Source organism: Seriola dumerili, unplaced genomic scaffold (assembly GCF_002260705.1).
Source record: "Seriola dumerili isolate Sdu_G_001 unplaced genomic scaffold, Sdu_1.0 BDQW01000291.1, whole genome shotgun sequence".
NCBI lineage: Eukaryota > Metazoa > Chordata > Actinopteri > Carangiformes > Carangidae > Seriola > Seriola dumerili.
This window is the reverse complement of record NW_019174546.1, coordinates 3158375-3175701: the sequence shown is the minus strand read 5'-3', so window position 1 is coordinate 3175701 and position 17327 is coordinate 3158375. Positions and strand designations below refer to the sequence as shown.

At 39.8% G+C, this 17327-nt stretch overlaps 1 protein-coding gene and 2 non-coding genes across 5 annotated transcripts in view; 1 reads left to right on the top strand and 2 right to left on the bottom strand.

The window, feature by feature from the left end:
* Window positions 1-1555: 1555 nt before the first annotated feature.
* On the bottom strand, window positions 1556-1627 carry trnae-cuc. The gene has a single exon. It is a non-coding gene; the product is annotated as a tRNA-Glu (tRNA).
* A 519-nt stretch (window positions 1628-2146) lies between these two features.
* trnae-cuc lies at window positions 2147-2218 on the bottom strand. The gene has a single exon. It is a non-coding gene; the product is annotated as a tRNA-Glu (tRNA).
* Window positions 2219-3677: 1459 nt separating this feature from the next.
* sppl2b (signal peptide peptidase like 2B) overlaps window positions 3678-17327 on the top strand; it is a 15297-nt gene continuing 1647 nt past the window's right edge. For 2 of the 3 annotated variants that reach the window (XM_022757903.1, XM_022757904.1), the window contains exons 1-15: window positions 3678-3776; window positions 5585-5701; window positions 6161-6343; window positions 6472-6561; window positions 7098-7237; window positions 8354-8496; window positions 9920-10016; window positions 10452-10568; window positions 11518-11599; window positions 11727-11801; window positions 11891-11953; window positions 12111-12210; window positions 12594-12671; window positions 12989-13149; window positions 14012-14210. In XM_022757903.1, the coding sequence (XP_022613624.1) occupies window positions 3729-3776; window positions 5585-5701; window positions 6161-6343; window positions 6472-6561; window positions 7098-7237; window positions 8354-8496; window positions 9920-10016; window positions 10452-10568; window positions 11518-11599; window positions 11727-11801; window positions 11891-11953; window positions 12111-12210; window positions 12594-12671; window positions 12989-13149; window positions 14012-14194 (1677 nt within the window). In that variant the 5' untranslated portion in view covers window positions 3678-3728 and the 3' untranslated portion in view covers window positions 14195-14210. Of the gene's footprint in view, window positions 3777-5584; window positions 5702-6160; window positions 6344-6471; window positions 6562-7097; window positions 7238-8353; window positions 8497-9919; window positions 10017-10451; window positions 10569-11517; window positions 11600-11726; window positions 11802-11890; window positions 11954-12110; window positions 12211-12593; window positions 12672-12988; window positions 13150-14011; window positions 16732-17327 lie in introns of those variants that run through there. The other variant, XM_022757902.1, reaches the window with a different exon arrangement.

The following is a 17327-nucleotide window of genomic DNA, read 5'->3' as shown; positions in this document are numbered from 1 at the left end:
CCACCACCAATATTTCTGAAGCAACACTGAAAGCATACTCTTTATATTTAAAGGCCCCCTCCACTCAAATTTTTTTGCTTATTGTAACTTCACCTGGGTGTTTGTAGAATGATGTATGTTGATGTAACAAGAGGATGTAACAGTTAGTTTACAGTCAGTCATGGTCCAATATGTAATCTTACATGTGTAATGTGGAAACTTGAACCCTTTAGTTCACAGACACGGAAAATTAAAAGTTTTTAGGTCCATTCAAGTTTATTTGTCATGTACAGTTAATATCAAATATACATACACAGACATGTGCAAAGTAGCAATAACAATACTGTAAGTGACAACTATATGTAAAAATGTTGCTCTTAGGTTAGGTTAGGATTAGGTTTTCAATATAGATGTGGTACCTTTTACACCCTGCACTTTCACCACATTAGATGCACTGATGTATGCTGTAGCACTAATTCACATCTTCTTATAGAAGCAGGTGACAGTTCTACCACCCAATGGCACCCCATTAAATCCATAACGAGGTGAAGGAAAGCATGCCTGTTTGGATGCTCAGTACTTTTCTGCTAAAACTGTGACATTTATCTTCATAAATGCTTACAGACGATATCAGCCAGCCTGTCAGCCAACCAGACAAAAATAAAACAATAGCAAACACACACTGAAATTGGTGCTTTTGTTGTGAAGAAAGAAATCGTTCAAGTTCCGGTGTTGATATGTGACTTGTTGCAGGTAAATATCCAGCAGAAGGACGGACATATGGAATGACATCATGCTGACTGTATCAACCCGCTGCAGTACGTCAATGAATAACAAGATCCAGCATGCAACAGCAAAGATTAAAGACAGACTGGGGTGATTCAGACCACAACAAAACAAATAACATAGGGTGCCATAGATGACATCCATTTTATAAAGAGGATACTCAGACAGAACATATGTATTCACTTTTCTGTTCGACTGATAAGTGGTTTAATGGTTAGGATGTAGTCCAATTAAAACAGCATCTGAATGTCTAAAATGAAATTATGATCACAGGCATATACAAAACACATTAAATACACACTATACAAAATGTCAAGAACATACACTATCCAACCTGAACTTGAATAATTAAATAATACAGATACAGTTCATTCTTTATTAACCTTTCACAATATCTTTTGCTAGTTTGATTCTAAAACAAGTGTACGGTCAAAAAACTTACTGATACTTGTGATGTCTTAGTTTGACAATTTTCCTTGATGACATACCATTAATTTTATTTACACAGAACTCAATTGTAGCTTAAAGTTTCCTAGGTATTAAAATCCCTGCATGGTGTAATTGGCATACAGATTTAGCAACTAGTCCTTTGTGATACAGTGTAATGACATAACGTATGACACAGTAGGTGTCATATGCTATTTTGTATGTGTGTGTATATATATATGTATATATATGTATATATACAGAGGTTTAAATCCAGGGAGAAACTCTGTGTTAAGTGGCAGAGACTAGTCTGCTTTAATGCGAGGATGTACAATGTAGATGACCCAATAACTCTTAAAATGTGTTCCCTGACCGGGAATCGAACCCGGGCCGCGGCGGTGAGAGCGCCGAATCCTAACCACTAGACCACCAGGGACTGCTGATATTTATAAAGAGCTAAAATTCCTTGTTCGACAGCATTGATATTACAACACATAAAAATCATGGAGATTTATAAATGTATGTATACGTTCAATGAGCTCAGGATGTTAGCAGAAGATGCATGTAAGGGAGAAGAAAAATTACCAAAAAATACATAAATAATAGGAAGTTTTAATAAACAAATAAATAAATATAGGAATTAATAAATAAATTAATAAATAATTGAAGCAAATGTCAAACAGCCAAAAATGTCTTTGTCACCAAATTTTCCAAAAGCTTTAAGTTTGACACAGAATATGTATGTAGTTCAAAAACAAAACAACCGACGACCATTATGAAGAGCTGTTGTTCAGGTTGTCCAGGTGAAACCTTTGAAGGAACGCGTTAGATCCAAGGATAAATTTTCGTTGATTTGGATGTGAACTACCGGTCAGAAGATGAAACATTTCCCAACTCATACTTACACTTGAATTACCAACCGCCCTTAAAGTGACCCAACCAAACTGAAAATGTGTTCCCTGACCGGGAATCGAACCCGGGCCGCGGCGGTGAGAGCGCCGAATCCTAACCACTAGACCACCAGGGACTATGTGCAATGTTAAATGTGTAAGAAAGCTGACGGGCTGAATACGGTAGCTTGCTAAATAGATTAAGAAGTATAAGTGTGCAGTATTTCATATTAGCCTCCTTACAAAGTTTACGGTTGAGAAAACAAAACTTTGCATTGATTAGACGTATATTTGAGGCTGTTCAGTAGGCAATCATTTTAGTGAAAATAGAGGTTTATGGATGGAAAGCAGAGCTGTAGCCTTCTTATTCCAAATTGCATGGATTTGGCATGCTGGAAGTAACCTACACTGAAAACCCCAATCCATCCATGACACAAAACTTCGTAAATAAATTAGGCTGAAATGTATTTTGGGTGGGCCAGTAAAAAATTAGTGTGACATCTTTTCCCAGTCAAAGGATCTTATACAAATTTAGAGGCAGAAATAATGATAACTATAGATAAACTGAAAAACAGCAATAATTTTAATTTGAAGCACTCTGCAAATGCAATAACAGCAAAGCACTGCCTAGAAAACATGCTCAATCAACATAGCTCATTCTGTAAAGGCTGTACACAACAGTAGACAGTAAAATAACACATAGAACTTTGCTGTAGCCTTAACTTTTCATCGGCTGAAACGCTAGCCAGCTTAGCTAGCTGGCTGAAGGCTGCCCTGAGACTGTGGGAACCATAGCAGCCGATTACGTTTCTTATAACCAGTTCCGTTTCAATTAAAGGACAAATTGTTCTGATTTGTATGGACAAGATAAATTGAGGATGCCTTTATGAATGCATGATGTTTTGCAGCTGATGGAAAATGTACACCTCAAAGACATTGGCTGCATACTTTCTACTACCTTCGTGAGGAAGCCCAGTAAGCTATATAAAAAAGAAACGTTCATTTTAGGCAAAATATGTGAAACGTTGTGAAAACGAAGATGTTAGTTCGCGGAACGTTCCCAGAACTGAAACTGTTAGCTGGGTAAGTCCCCCAGCAGGTAGCTTGCTTGCTTCACGCATGGCCATGGACGATAGTCTCATAATACATCCATGCGTATGGCCCACTGGCGGCAAGCTAGCCGTCTCTCCCTTGCCGACCATAGGCTGAAATACATAAAAATACATAAAGTAAAATTCCAGTTCAGAGTAATATACACTATATTTTTTTTATTATAATTATTGATAATCACTTGTTGCAGCTGGTAAGGGTGGGGATACCTTATGCGAGTCTGGGTAGCATGTAAATTTCTTTGTCTTAACCTATCACAACACATCATATCAAATCCCGGTTAAAATCAGGCTAAAATGCTTAATTAAATTTCAGTTAAATGTATCATTTAACTTCTGTTCCATATCAATACTTTTACTTTGGCATCATTTTTGACTGACTTTGACTGTAACCAATCAGAGAGGTGCTTACTGGCCTCACGATAACAGCCAATTAAAACAACCGCATACCAAATGGGCGTGTCCTGTTGGAACAGCTGGGCTCTAGCAGAGCCGTTGGACGGTGGTTGATGGGGGAAACAACAACGAGCTAAGCATCATGAGGGTCCCTGAAACACTGATTTGGGCCGCTATTCTCGTCCAAAAGGTGAGAGAGACCGCCCCTTGTTCACCGAAAACTGTTTATCTGTCCGTCTATGTTGGGTAGCGACACGTGGTTGACAGAAACGGATTGTTTTTTTTTCTTTTCTAACCGTGTTCCGGGAGTCGTAGCTGGGATGCTATGAGTATTAGCTTGCGGTGATCACCGTGGGCCCTGGAAACCCACACATCACTCACCTTCAGGTGCACCATTCACGGAGCAGGATAATCGCTGATTCACCACATCACTGAGGCTCCTCAACGTTTATAACATACTGCATTTTAGTATCAATCAACAGACAGAGGATCGATAAATGGTAGCCAACAGCTCACATTAGGCTACAGAAGGAAACGGCAACGCGTCTGAAATTCGCTTCTTGAAGCTAAAACAGTTCACTGATTATAACATCTCTGCATATAATAGTGAAACCAACTGTAGTTTGACCCGCTGAGTCCAAGTAAAACTAATATTTGACGATTAGTCAGCCTTCTTCTGGTCTGAACAACATTAAGTTTGACTCGTTTGTTGTTATAGATTAGACTAAATTAGATTCTTAAAGTCTTTAAAATCCCAATTACTCTAGTCCAGGTTTGAATCGGCCTTCCTTGATATTACTACAACAACTATATATAGTTGTATATAAACGTTTACAAAATACAACCCCTGTATGAAAGTAAATACAACGCCTGTAGCCAAAAATATATTACAATGAGCCTTTCTTCAAATGTTAATGTGCTGTTACAAGTGAAACTGAAAGAGGCTGGCTGCTACAACAGGACATGATCCAAAGCAGACCTCAAAACCACAATAAACTACTTCAAGAAACACAAGCTGAAGCTTTTGGAACGGCGCTCACTGTCCCCTGACCTGAACATCACTGAAAATTTGTGGATAGATTTTGTATCTAATATCTCAGGACATTAAGTAACCTGGGCTATTAGGCACTGCTGCACATGTCACAATTACTGTTTAATGTTTTTATTTAATGAAAAAGAAACAGTAAGCATGCATTAACATTTGAAAGGCTCATCACACTCATGGCTGTAACACAGGAGGTAATGGGTGTTCACGAAATGTACCTTGAGTAAATAATAAAAAATATGGTGGTGACAAAAACAACAGGAACTTTTGGATATCAAATCAGGGCTTATTTATGGAGTAAGATGACAAGTTATTGATGAAATGTATATACATGCACAAGTCATCAATCAATTTTTGTTGTATTTTTTGAGTTCATTATTTGGATATTTGTTATTTGGTTTGTGTACTGATGTAATGTATTTCTGTTTATGATTCTGTTGTTTAAGTTTATATTACATGTTTGTCTGTCCTACCCGAAAAATTGATTAATCAATAAACAGGCAAAAATTAATCAGCATCTATTTTCATAATAGATTCATTGTTTTAAGTAAGTTTTTGAGCAAAAATACCAAATGTTTTCTAGATTCAGCTTCTCAATTTGCTGTTTTTCTCTGTATTACATCACTGTAAAATAAATACCTTCGAGTTTGGAACTGTTTGCCAGACAAAACAAGGCATTTGAAGACATCACCATGGACCTCTAGAGTAAACGATTAATCACGAAAATAATTGTCAGGTTAACCAATAATGAAAATAATCATCAGTTGCAGCCCTACTTGGAGTGTTATATGGATCTATAAACTAGGCACACCACTTTAACAGAACCATACCATATTAGCTGACTTCAGGTGAAACAGCAACAACATTTCCAGTGCTGCTGGAAATAATGTTCACGTCTATGATCTAAAATCAAAGTTTGTGGAGTGATACTAACATTGCTGTTATGTTGACAGGTGGTGGGAGAATATGGCATGGCCCATTTCAGTGACAAGGGCAAGAGCAAAGGAAAGGATTACTGCATATTCTTCAACTCACAGTGGGCACGTCTACCTCAGGACCTTAATAAAGCAGTAAGTCACTTGTGATCAACACGAGTAACATGGGTAACCATGTTAACTTTATAAACTCTTTATAAAGAGTGGAGATAAATTTTATCTCCACTCTCTTTGCCTGTTTGGTCTGAAGATACACGATCTGTCTGACTGATATCAATATTATGAGCTATAGTAATCTACTCAAGAGGAAACAAGTGCACGAATTACAGCATCTAAGTCATCAGAACGTTTGAACACTTAAAACTGGGTTTTATTTTTGGATATAATTGTATCATTCGGGGAACACTTTCTGAAACAGTCTTGTTCAAGTCTCTAACACAAAGCTTTAATAATTCACCAAACATTTCATACATCGATTATCATGAGCCAAACCACATAAATTCTCTGTCATTGGCAAGAAAATGTATATTAAGAGTTGAACCATAAGAGAATATCCTCCAGCTGTTTAACACTGTAAACCTTTTCGTTTTGTAGTCACGTCTCCAGATCTATGACCTGACAACATCAGTCCTGTGCTCACCCTCTGAGGTCCCAGAGGGAGGCTTCCCAAACCGCATCCCCATGGTGATGAGGGGCAACTGCACTTTCTATGAAAAGGTCCGACTGGCCCAGATTAATGGTGCCAAGGGGCTGCTCATTGTCAGCAAGGACAGACTGGTAAGCCTGAAGATAACCTAAAGCATTTTAAGGCCGTTGCTTGTGCTCATTATGCATCGAGACTGGACTGACTTTTGCTTCTCAGAAAACAAAAATGAATGTTTTTTTTTGTTTGTTTTTCACTGCAGACACCACCAGCAGGAAACAAGACTCAGTATGAGGAGATTGACATTCCTGTAGCTTTGCTCAGCTATTCTGACATGCTGGACATAAGCAAGGTGAGAAGTTGGCTAGTTCACACAGAAACCACCGGTTACCGGTGTGATACTACTAATGTATCAGTACAGTATACAGTAGTACAGTATACCTGTCAGGAGAGACAGACAAGTATATGACTGGCAGTCGCCATGGTTTATCATTGCCATGATCATTGCCAGCAACTGAATAATTCTTGCTTGATGGTCTGTGTGTGCTCTGTTTTTATGCCTCTGTGCCAGCGACAGCCAGGACCGGAGGCATTATGTTTTCGGGGTGTCTGTCTGTCCCATTCTCATGAACGCGATAGCTCAGTAACGGCGCGAGGGACTTTGACTCAAGGATGAATTGATTAGATTTTGGCAGTCAAAGACCTCAGAAAACACATGTTTATCCATAACTCAAGAATACACACAGCAATTATGACAAAATTTCGAACAAACAGTTAATATTTTATATTATTCTGGATAAACAGTGATGTAACCTGAAACTACTGTGAGTGGCGAAGGCACTGAATCTGTAGGCTTGTCCAGACCTAATGCTGTTCTGATTCCTACAGACTTTTGGTAAGGGACGACTGGTTGCCATGTATGCACCCAATGAGCCCGTGTTGGACTACAACATGGTGATCATTTTCTTGATGGCAGTAGGAACGGTTGCCATTGGAGGATACTGGGCCGGTAGCAGAGACAGCAAGAAGTAAGTAGACGGGATGGAGGGACAGAGTGGGGAAGTGACATCCAGTGTAGGTTATCACTCCATGATTCTGATTATTCAGGTTTGTTTAAGAGTTTCATATGTACAGAAGTAAATGTACCTAATCTGCATGTAACCACAGTATAATTAGTGAAGTCCCAGATAAGAATAATAATAATAATAATAATAATCAGTTTTTTATTTTCATATAAGAATTTACCACAATTCCTCTAGTGTTTTTAATCTGGATCCCAATTGTGTCCCAATAAGTGATATAAACTTAGTGTCATATAAGTAAATATCTGTCTTTTAAAAACCATGATAATTGCTTGTCTAAAAATTGAACATTATGATATATGTTCTGAAATTTTAGGTTGTATCTTACAATGTTAGCTCAGTATTTTCTATTACACAACTAATTGTGATATTTTATGACAGGACACAGAGTTCCCTCCGCCTGTACATACCACGCTTTTAGTCTGAAGGCTAAATTTAAATAAAAGTTAATTTATCAGGAGAGTCATCCCTGGGGAAAATTAGTCATAGTTTTCTTGGCTAAGTATGTGTGCTCAGTGTTTCTCTTACAAGAGTGTGTGCATGTCTCTTCTTTTCAAACCAAGCAGTCTGCATTGTACCCCTGCAACTCCTCTAAAGGGCAGTGTTGTTTATTTGAGGCCGTATGAGTGACTCATCTGCTTGAGCCAATCAGAGTCTATCTTGTCTATCTCGGGTTGCCAAGGTGACTGGGGCCACTGTCAGACGGGGTCTCTGACGCACAGGACCACAGGCAAAAAAACATTTTGGAATATGAGTGTGTGTGTTTTGAACTTGGGAATGAAGTGAATCACCCAGCCAGCTAAATGATGGTAAATATTGACTGTGGATGGAAGGATGGTCATCCTGGCTGCTTTGGCAAGTCAAAAAGCATCAGTGAATAACGTTTAATGAAACTAATGAAAGAGAAAATCCAAGAGACTGGCAAACAGCATTCCCCTAGACTATTTGCTTTGTGAGGTTGGCACAAGAAGATAAGTCTTTCTATGTACTGATCATTAGGCTTTAGAGTTATGAATGTGCTCCCAACGTCCCAAATGCCGACTTCCGTTTGTCATCCTGCAGGCGTTACATGAAGCACAAGCGGGACGACGGCGCAGAGAAGCAGGACGAGGAGACGGTAGACGTCACCCCCATCATGATCTGCGTGTTCGTGGTCATGTGCTGCAGCATGCTGGTGCTACTCTACTTTTTCTACGACCGCCTGGGTACGACACAGACACTAACACACCACTGATCTGAACACGCACATTATAACACACAATATTCTGTTTCCTCAAAGATACTGCTTCACAATTAAGGGGGGGGGGGCTATTTGGCCTGATCTGCTTCTCTGTGACCAATATATTAATAGTGGTTTGAGTCTTGTCTGCCCAGTAGTTATTACTGTGTTGGGAATGGTTGGCCTCGCAAAGTCAGTCTTTAATTTTTTTTCTTCGCTCATTGTGGGTCTGGCATGGTTAGACAGGCATTTTGGTACAAGCACTGCAGAAGATGACTGAAAGTGTTTTCCTTGTGCGCCAAATAATTTCAACTCGAGGTCCATTTGCTTTCAACCACATCTTGCAGGCTTCCTTGTGTTCCCTGACTGAGAGAAGCTTGAATAAACGCACCAATTACTTGGCTGTCATTTGACTTTTCTAATTTTGAAACTGCATAAATATAGTGGCTGTTTAGGAAACACTGTCAAATGTTTCCTCCCTGGGTTGGAGAGATAGAGAGAGAGAGAGAGAGAGAGAGCACAGAGGAAAAGAACAAGAACGTACAATGATAGCAATATTAATAATAGTGATATAAGCGGCAGTAACAGCAATAGTAATGTAATGGCAACTGTAGTGCTCCTACTGATAAAAGTAGTGTTGACAGGTAATAACATTATTAATAATCATTATTAATTATAGTAAATTTTAGCAGGTTTAGCAGCAGGTGTTAAACAGGATCATGGGGGTAGTAGGTGGTTTGCAGTTGAAGATCCAGACTACAGCTGCAGCTCTGGAGGTGGGAGGACCTGCGGAGAGTAACTGGAAGGAGATAGAGAAGGGGAAGGGAGAGAGAGAGGCACACAGCCTGGACGTTCATGTGCTTGAGGGAAAAAACAAACGGTTAGAATGATGCAGTGATGTAAAGCATGTGTAATATGGTCCTCAGCTGCTAAAACCAAGATTTAAAATTGCTTGTTAAAAGCCCAGACAAGCAGAGCGCATCTTAGAGAACAAAGTGAGATAATAATTCATCCATTTAGCCCCACTGTAAACTCAAAATCCCTCTGAGCTACAGTTGACATTGTATCCTGTAGCAGCTGTAGATGCTGTTTGCAGATCTGGATGTGTGAACCACTTGATTGTAAAGACTGGCAGCACTGCAAAAGAGCTTAATGGCTCAGATAACATTTCTCTGATAAATAGATTAAACTGATCAGTGCTGAAAGACTGCTTAGTGCCTTTGAATCACTGTTGCACATTGACCCAACAGACCGAATACTGCAAACACAGTGGTGAAACTGCTACTTCTATTCAGGTATTAAAGGGCTCACTTTGTCAAAGAGCACACATATATGTATTTCCTTTGTAGAATATGAGTGAGATATCATGTGTTAACGGATGCTAATCTCTCACCTCCCTCACTGTTTAGCCATTTGGGTCATCGCCATCTTCTGTGTGGCCTCCTCTGTCGGCCTGTACAGCTGCCTGTGGCCTTTTGTCAGGAGACTTCCTTTCTGCAAGTGCAGGTGAGACTACACAATATGCTTTCATAATGTGAGCTGCTCAAAAGTCTGTTTTCAGCACCTACCATATTTTTTTTCTGAATCTCCATATAGCTGCGTACGTTCTGTAAGCCTCGTCTACAAATTTGCTTACTCTCAAACCTTAACTAACAGCTGTCAGACTGTTATGATTAACCATGTTTTTTTTAAGTCGTACTCTCCAATTAAATGTTTATTTTACATTTACAATTATAGATATATACACCTGCATCTCATGTGGTTAAAGTTAGAGATTAGGCCTTGAGGTATAATTTTAGGCATATAATTATTGCTTATGACCGGGTCTGGACTCTGGTGATAGTAGATGTTAGGTGGTGACCGTCAGACTGAGTTTTATTCAAAGAAAATGTCCTTGTTGTGGTTATATTTATTGATTTGTGGGCCGTCTTTTGATCACAGGATCCCAGAGAACAACCTTCCATACTTGCACAAGCGGCCACAGATCCGCATGTTGCTGCTGTCAGCCTTCTGCATCGGTGTCAGCATCACCTGGATGGTGTTTCGCAATGAAGACCAGTAAGTGCAAAGAGGGAAAAAAGTGTCAAATTCATTGTTTTACAAACGCATACGTTTAGTAGTTAAATGCAGAGAAAAAAAAAACAGTAGTTGCTGCATTCAACTGAAGATGTTTTTCAGGATATGTTGTTTACATGTTATCATGGTGCTCTGCATTTGAGTATCCTGGTCTCCAGTTAACAGAATATTCCCATCACACACCAGCAAACCTGCCACCTGTGTTCTCTGAGCAAGATGTGTGTTACGCCTGTATTAGACTTCACTTCATGTGTCTTGGGTGGATAAAATAGCTGTCTTGTTTTAAAAGAACGCATCTAAGAAACATTCAAGACTGATTGAAATCCATCTTAAACAGATGTTGAGAAGGTGTAAATGCATCCGTTTCTTCAAGATGCATGTAATCTTTACTCTTTCCATTGTGTAACTATGTCAGCGGTCTGTGGAAACAGTTGCTCACTGTCTGATTTGTTCTGTCTCCTCTGTCTATAACAGCAGCTGAAGTCGCACTAAGACTACAATGAATTTAGCCACTGTTCTGTCTCACTAAAACAACAAAGAAAATCGTTGTTTGTTCAAATTTAAGTGTCGTAAGTCTCATCTGGATTCTATCCATGTATGACACACTCTACAATGTAAGTGCAAAAAAAGTGTTTGACATTGTGGTGTAAATATCCAAACACATTCAGAGACAACAGTGTTAACATTTAGACTGCAAATTCACACAAACTCAAAAAACGCATTTTCAGTTGATTTCAGAATGTGCCGCAGAAGTCTGCCTACACCCAAGAGCTTTAGTTTACAAACGAGTGCACTTCACTGTGGGTGTTGTTTGTTGTGTGTCGGGTGACATAATGGTGGCTTTTTTTCTGTCTGTGTGTGATAACATGTTGGAGGTACATCATATGAAGATGGTGTTTGCTGACTCAAACTCGTGTTGTGTGTCCTCCAGGTGGGCGTGGGCGTTACAGGACGCCCTGGGGATCGCCTTCTGTCTCTACATGCTCAAAACAGTCAGACTGCCCACATTTAAGGTGGGCTATAAACCATCATAGATGTAAACTGTGACAATGTGGAAAGTGGTTTTAAAGATTTTAATGGTGTTTTGCTTTTGTACCATGTTAGTTTTAAACTGATCATGTATTTTTCTATCGTCTACAGGCTTGCACTTTACTACTGACAGTCCTTTTTGTCTACGATGTTTTCTTCGTATTTATTACACCCTTATTTACAAAGGTATGCCAAGACATTTTTCACTCATACCTATTCACATGTCTACAGTCTGTTTTACTCTGCTTATGTTACTCGTGGCCTTTTCTCTTCAGAGTGGGGAAAGTATAATGGTGGAGGTAGCGGCTGGTCCCTCTGACTCCTCCACACATGAAAAGGTGAGCTTGTTTTCAAATTCCACAACTCCCTTTGGGTGTAATGGGGTTAAAGAAACATAACACTTACATTTACCACTGCTCCTTCTGCTCAAAGTGCTCCTCTCAGCTCAGAGGAAAAGTCATTGATAGTTAACACTAATGGTTGTGTTTTCTCCAGCTTCCCATGGTGCTCAAAGTGCCAAGGTTAAACTTCTCCCCCCTGGCTCTTTGTGACCGGCCCTTCTCCCTCCTGGGTTTTGGCGATATCTTAGTACCAGGTAATAAAATGCGTCATCACACCACAAGCCACTCAAACAGCTTAAAGCTCATGAAAAAAATTATTAAACGACAATTGACCACACTCACCCAATTTAGTCTTTTCTTCGAGCATAACACATTAATGTGGTTGCCAACTATGCAAGCGCAGGAAGTCAACAACAATAGCTGCATATTTTAATGCTATATAAGTGCTACATTTAGTTCTCATGAATTAATAACTGCACAATAATGTCCTTTAGTCTAGAAAATTTCCGGTGTTAATATCAGATAATGTAGAGTGCAGTGAAAGACTTCAGTTTCTGATGACTAAGTGTGATGAGATGGGGCTGAATACAGTAGCTGCTCTTGTTCTGAATGATCCTCTGCTGTTTTTTTCTGTCAGGGCTGCTGGTGGCATACTGTCACAGGTTTGACATTTTAACACAGTCCTCCAGGATCTACTTTGTGGCCTGTACGATCGGTAAGTGCCGGGCGGGGCGGGGGGGGGGGGTGAGCAATGTAATTGCATAAAAATATTCACTGTACTCCTCTGTGATTTAAGTATCGTTAATGAAGTAGAAGATCAAGCAGCTCTTCCTTAGATTCTACTTTGAAATACAAGTGTGTCACTCTGGGCAGTATTTTAATTACAGGAGGCCCACCGAGTCTGCTGACAAACAATATGTAAAAAAAAAAAAAGAAAAGTAAAACCAGCATCGTAAGTGTTGGCAGGACATGACTGGACTTTGGAAATGTTGACCCTCTGTGCGTTGTCTCACTTTGTCTCTCTCCTGTCAGCTTACGGCATCGGCCTGCTGATCACCTTCGTGGCCCTGGCCTTGATGCAGATGGGTCAGCCGGCCTTGCTCTACCTGGTGCCTTGCACTCTGCTCACCAGCCTCACTGTAGCGCTGTGGCGCAGGGAGTTGCCCCAGTTCTGGACTGGAAGTGGATTTGTGGTGAATACCAGTTTGATATGACTGCCTACTGCCGAAGAACAAAAAGACTTAAAAAAAAAAAAATGGCAACAAAAGAAAACAAACAAAAAAATCTAGTGTTAAATAACATGCAGAGTAAAGTGAATTTCAAGTTGAGTAACCCCTTTAAATAATTCCATTCGTTCCAACTGCCTCTTTCTGTTGTACTGTCCCCCTCCCCCCCTTCCCTCCCATCGCTGCTCCTTGCCCTTCATTTTACTGTGGGTGTGCTCTAGTCTGCTGCTGAGGGCTCAGCTGTCTGTGAATGTCACTGCAGGTATTCTATCTGGGCTTGCTACTTCACACTCTACCATTAAAACATCCTGATTCTACTTAGGGTTCATTTTTGTTATTGTTTTTCCCTGAAGAGTAGATATGTGTTTTTGTATATGTGTGTGTGTGTGTGTGTGTGACTAGTGATCGCTTAGCAAAGTGGGTAACTACAACAAGAGTAATCATTGGTGGTGCTGACAGTCATGTAGACTAGCTTGTTATTTTTCAAACAGCTTTGTGTATGGTTTCATGGGCTTCAAACCCCCAGTGGGTTTATTTGGATAGGCTTTCCTTTCCATGATGCATATCTGAGACTGTTCAATTTCTGACTACAGGAATGCCTCTGACAACAATATTAAGCACAAATCTCCTTTAATTTGGATAAATTGTTAAAAGGAAAATGTGATGAAAAAATAATCTTGTGGACAGAGGAATGACTGTATACTTTATGATTGTGTTTGTCTTATCCTAGCTCTTTTGTATCTGTAATTATCATAAATAATTTATATTTAGTTTTCAGTTTGATACGTTTCAGTGATCTCAAATGGGCTCTGTTTTTTGTCCTTTGCAGCCTGCCATAGCACTCGCACCGATAAACTGTACACAAACGGCAGCGCCACAGACAGAGGGGCCCTCTACTAAACCAGAGCCACAAACCTCAGAAGCCACCACTCAGAGCGAAGGCTTGCCCCAGCACCCGCCTCAGGAAATGCCCCCGGCTGAGAGAGATGAAGACAAAGACAAATCTAACTGAAAGGACTTCTAGTATGGTATATTCCATTTCACTTCATGTTTTATTTCTTGTTGAGTTTTTTTCTACATTGTGTCTCAGTCAATGGACATTTTAAATACGGACATTTATTTGCACTTGGTGCGAAGGGAAGAGCAGAAGAAATCTGCATTTTCTGAATGGCTGGCTCAGCGGGGACACAGGATTGGACACAAGGTCGAGGCATTGAAACTGACAAACACACCAAGTATAAACCCAGCACAGAAGCCCCACCTTCACCCACACCTTCCTCTAGGAACCTATTGCACAGTCTGGACCAGTGGTGGAAAGTAACTAAGTATTTTTACTCAAGTAAGTACAGTTGTAAAGTACTTGGACTTTACTTGAGTATTTCCATTTATGCTACTTCAGATTTCTACTCTACTACATCTCAGAGACACTCCACTACACTCATCCCACTAAATTTATTCCACTGGTACTTTTACTTAAGTAAAGGATCAGAGTACTTATTCCACCACTGGTCTGTGCCACTGTCCCTATGTAAAGGGAGTGAAAAGCCAAATCTGGAAGCTACTCAAGCTTTTGAACCCTAAATACTACCCTCACACTCAGCTGAGGCTCCTAAAAACCTTAAAGGCACGGTCACACCAGCATTTGAAATGGCAAAATTTTGCAGCAAAAACAATTCATGTCAATGCAGATGCTGTAGTCACTGCAGTCATTCAGAGAGGTGAGGTAAATCCATGATACGTTTTTTCAAACTTTGGGAATTTAAATCAAAATCTATTAGTGATGGATTTAATCTCCTTAAGTATTATAAAATGAGCCATGAAAGAGGAATAATTTGTAAACAGTTAATGTAGAGCTGCAACTATTAGTGGATCAATAGAAAATAATATATAAATAATAATATTGGAGCTTCTCAATTTTGAGGATTGCAAGCTTTACTGTCATGACCCGTGAAGACATCATCTTGGTCTTTAAGAACTTACGACAGGCACTTCTCACAATTTTCTGACATTTCGGAGACAAACTGATCAATCGAGAACTGGCAATCGGGAAATCGGCAGAGAGCAGATAAATTCGGAATGACTGGTGCTAGCATGGTTTGGGCTGGTCGGCACGTTAGCAGTTAGCTCACTAGCTACAGAAGTTCCAACTAGCCCTGCCAGTCGTCACAATGTCACCAAGCCCCTAGAACCAGACATTTCACTGTTCCACTTTTCCTGAGTGACCAGACCTTAAAGGTCTCACTATGCTTACAATGTGTTTGTATGAGATGTGTTGACTGAGCATGTCTAAAGGCAAAGTGTCTAAAGCTGTTACAGCTGCACTTGAAGCGATGAGTTGTACAAAGGCATTTGTGGTATGTCTACATGGATGCACAGTACAGGAACACTACACAGCTGGCCAATCGCTGTCTGAAGCCAGCGTGATTCAGATTGTCTCGGAAAAAGTTAGATTTGAGGGGGCTGCTTCCAACGATTTTTCTGAGGGCTGGAGAATTTGGGTAAAGAAACTTTCAAGCACTTCGTCTGAATCATACTTGGACCCTTCATCTCAAAAGCACACTGATACACACTACATAAGAAGCCATTTTAGCTGTCTTTATCCCTCCAGTACATTATAAAGTAATCCAGTGTCAGAATATAAAGTACAACAGTGATGGCTGAAGAGTGTCATAACCTTTAAAATGTGGTGCTATCATGGTTGTTGACTGAGCCAAAGCTATTAGATTTTTGTTTTTTCAAACTGAAGCATTTGTTGATGTTTCCTCATCTTATTTTTGGTATATTTTGTTTTGCATGCAATAATTTCAATTTTTCCCTTTTATATAAAATGTAGTGTATAATCTATAGTGTAGACTTTGTATACATTATTGGTGGTGCGACACTTTAAAAAACATGGGCCACCACAGTTTTGTTCCCCAAGTAGTTACTCATTTTGTCTTAAGAACTGGTTTTGGCCTTATGGTGTCCATGTTGGGAGGTGCAGTAGAATGTGTCATGGTAAAAAGCTTATGAAAAACACAAGCACTGTGTTTTTGTCGGATTCTACAGTTTAATGTGTGAACTGAGGAGCGAGTGATGGGTTACCAATGTTCCTAGGTTAGTTTATATGAAGCATTTGCACAATATTTTTTAATTCATGTGCTGACAGAAGTTGTTGGTTCATGTCTGTATATGTTCATGTATATTCATAATGCTTTAAAGAAACGGAAGCCAAGGTGTCAGTATATCCTGAAGGAGCCATCTAAAACTCCAGAGCCCAGCAGTCACTTCACTCTGTACACTGTATTACAGATATATTTCTGATTTTCATTCATTTCTGACGCCTGTTACCAAGACCTGTTTAAAAGCCGAGGGTTAAAAGGTAAAAATAACTTGGTCAGAGGTCAAACAACAGCAGCTTGGTTGTCTGGATGTGTGCCCTCGCTGATTCAATAGAGCAGTGTTTTCCAGGACATGAGATTATTCATTCACCAGTATAGTTTGTTGTCACCAAGTGGTTTTTAATGCCTCTGTTGAGGAATACATATAATAAACAAACATTGTATTTGATATTTGGTGTCTTTTGTTCTTATTACACATTAAAAGTGTAGGTTTAAGAAAGGATGCTGCCGTCTACTGCTGCTACTACCTGGATATGTTGATGCCCAACATAATTCAGCCTCTGCCAGCGGTTCTGTGAGTCTGAAAGTGTCTTTTCATCACAGCCCTCCAGCTGTGGAAAGCTACACTCCTGTTCAGGCTCTGCAGAGATGAACAGCACTCTGACAAAGAGGCTCTTTGTAGCGTCAGCTCAGTTACTCAAAGTGGAGGAGTGTGTGAGTTTCTATTTACTCTGGATCACTTATCTGATCAACTAGCATGCTGTTTGTTGGATCGGTTTGTGCGAAGCATCACACAGCGCCATGTGTGCCTGCATATATTTTGTTATTGGCATCCTTTGTCACAAGCAACAATGTATTACGGGACTAATATCATCTTATGACACCTATTTAACAGGAATAGGTGTCATAAGATGATATTAGTATTTTTCTAGTTCAAATGAAGTGAAATTGAACATCAAATGGCCACAACAGCTGTTGAATACTGAACTATTGAAATCCTGTAAGATATTAACTTGTAAGCACAGGATGATGATGTGTGTGCAA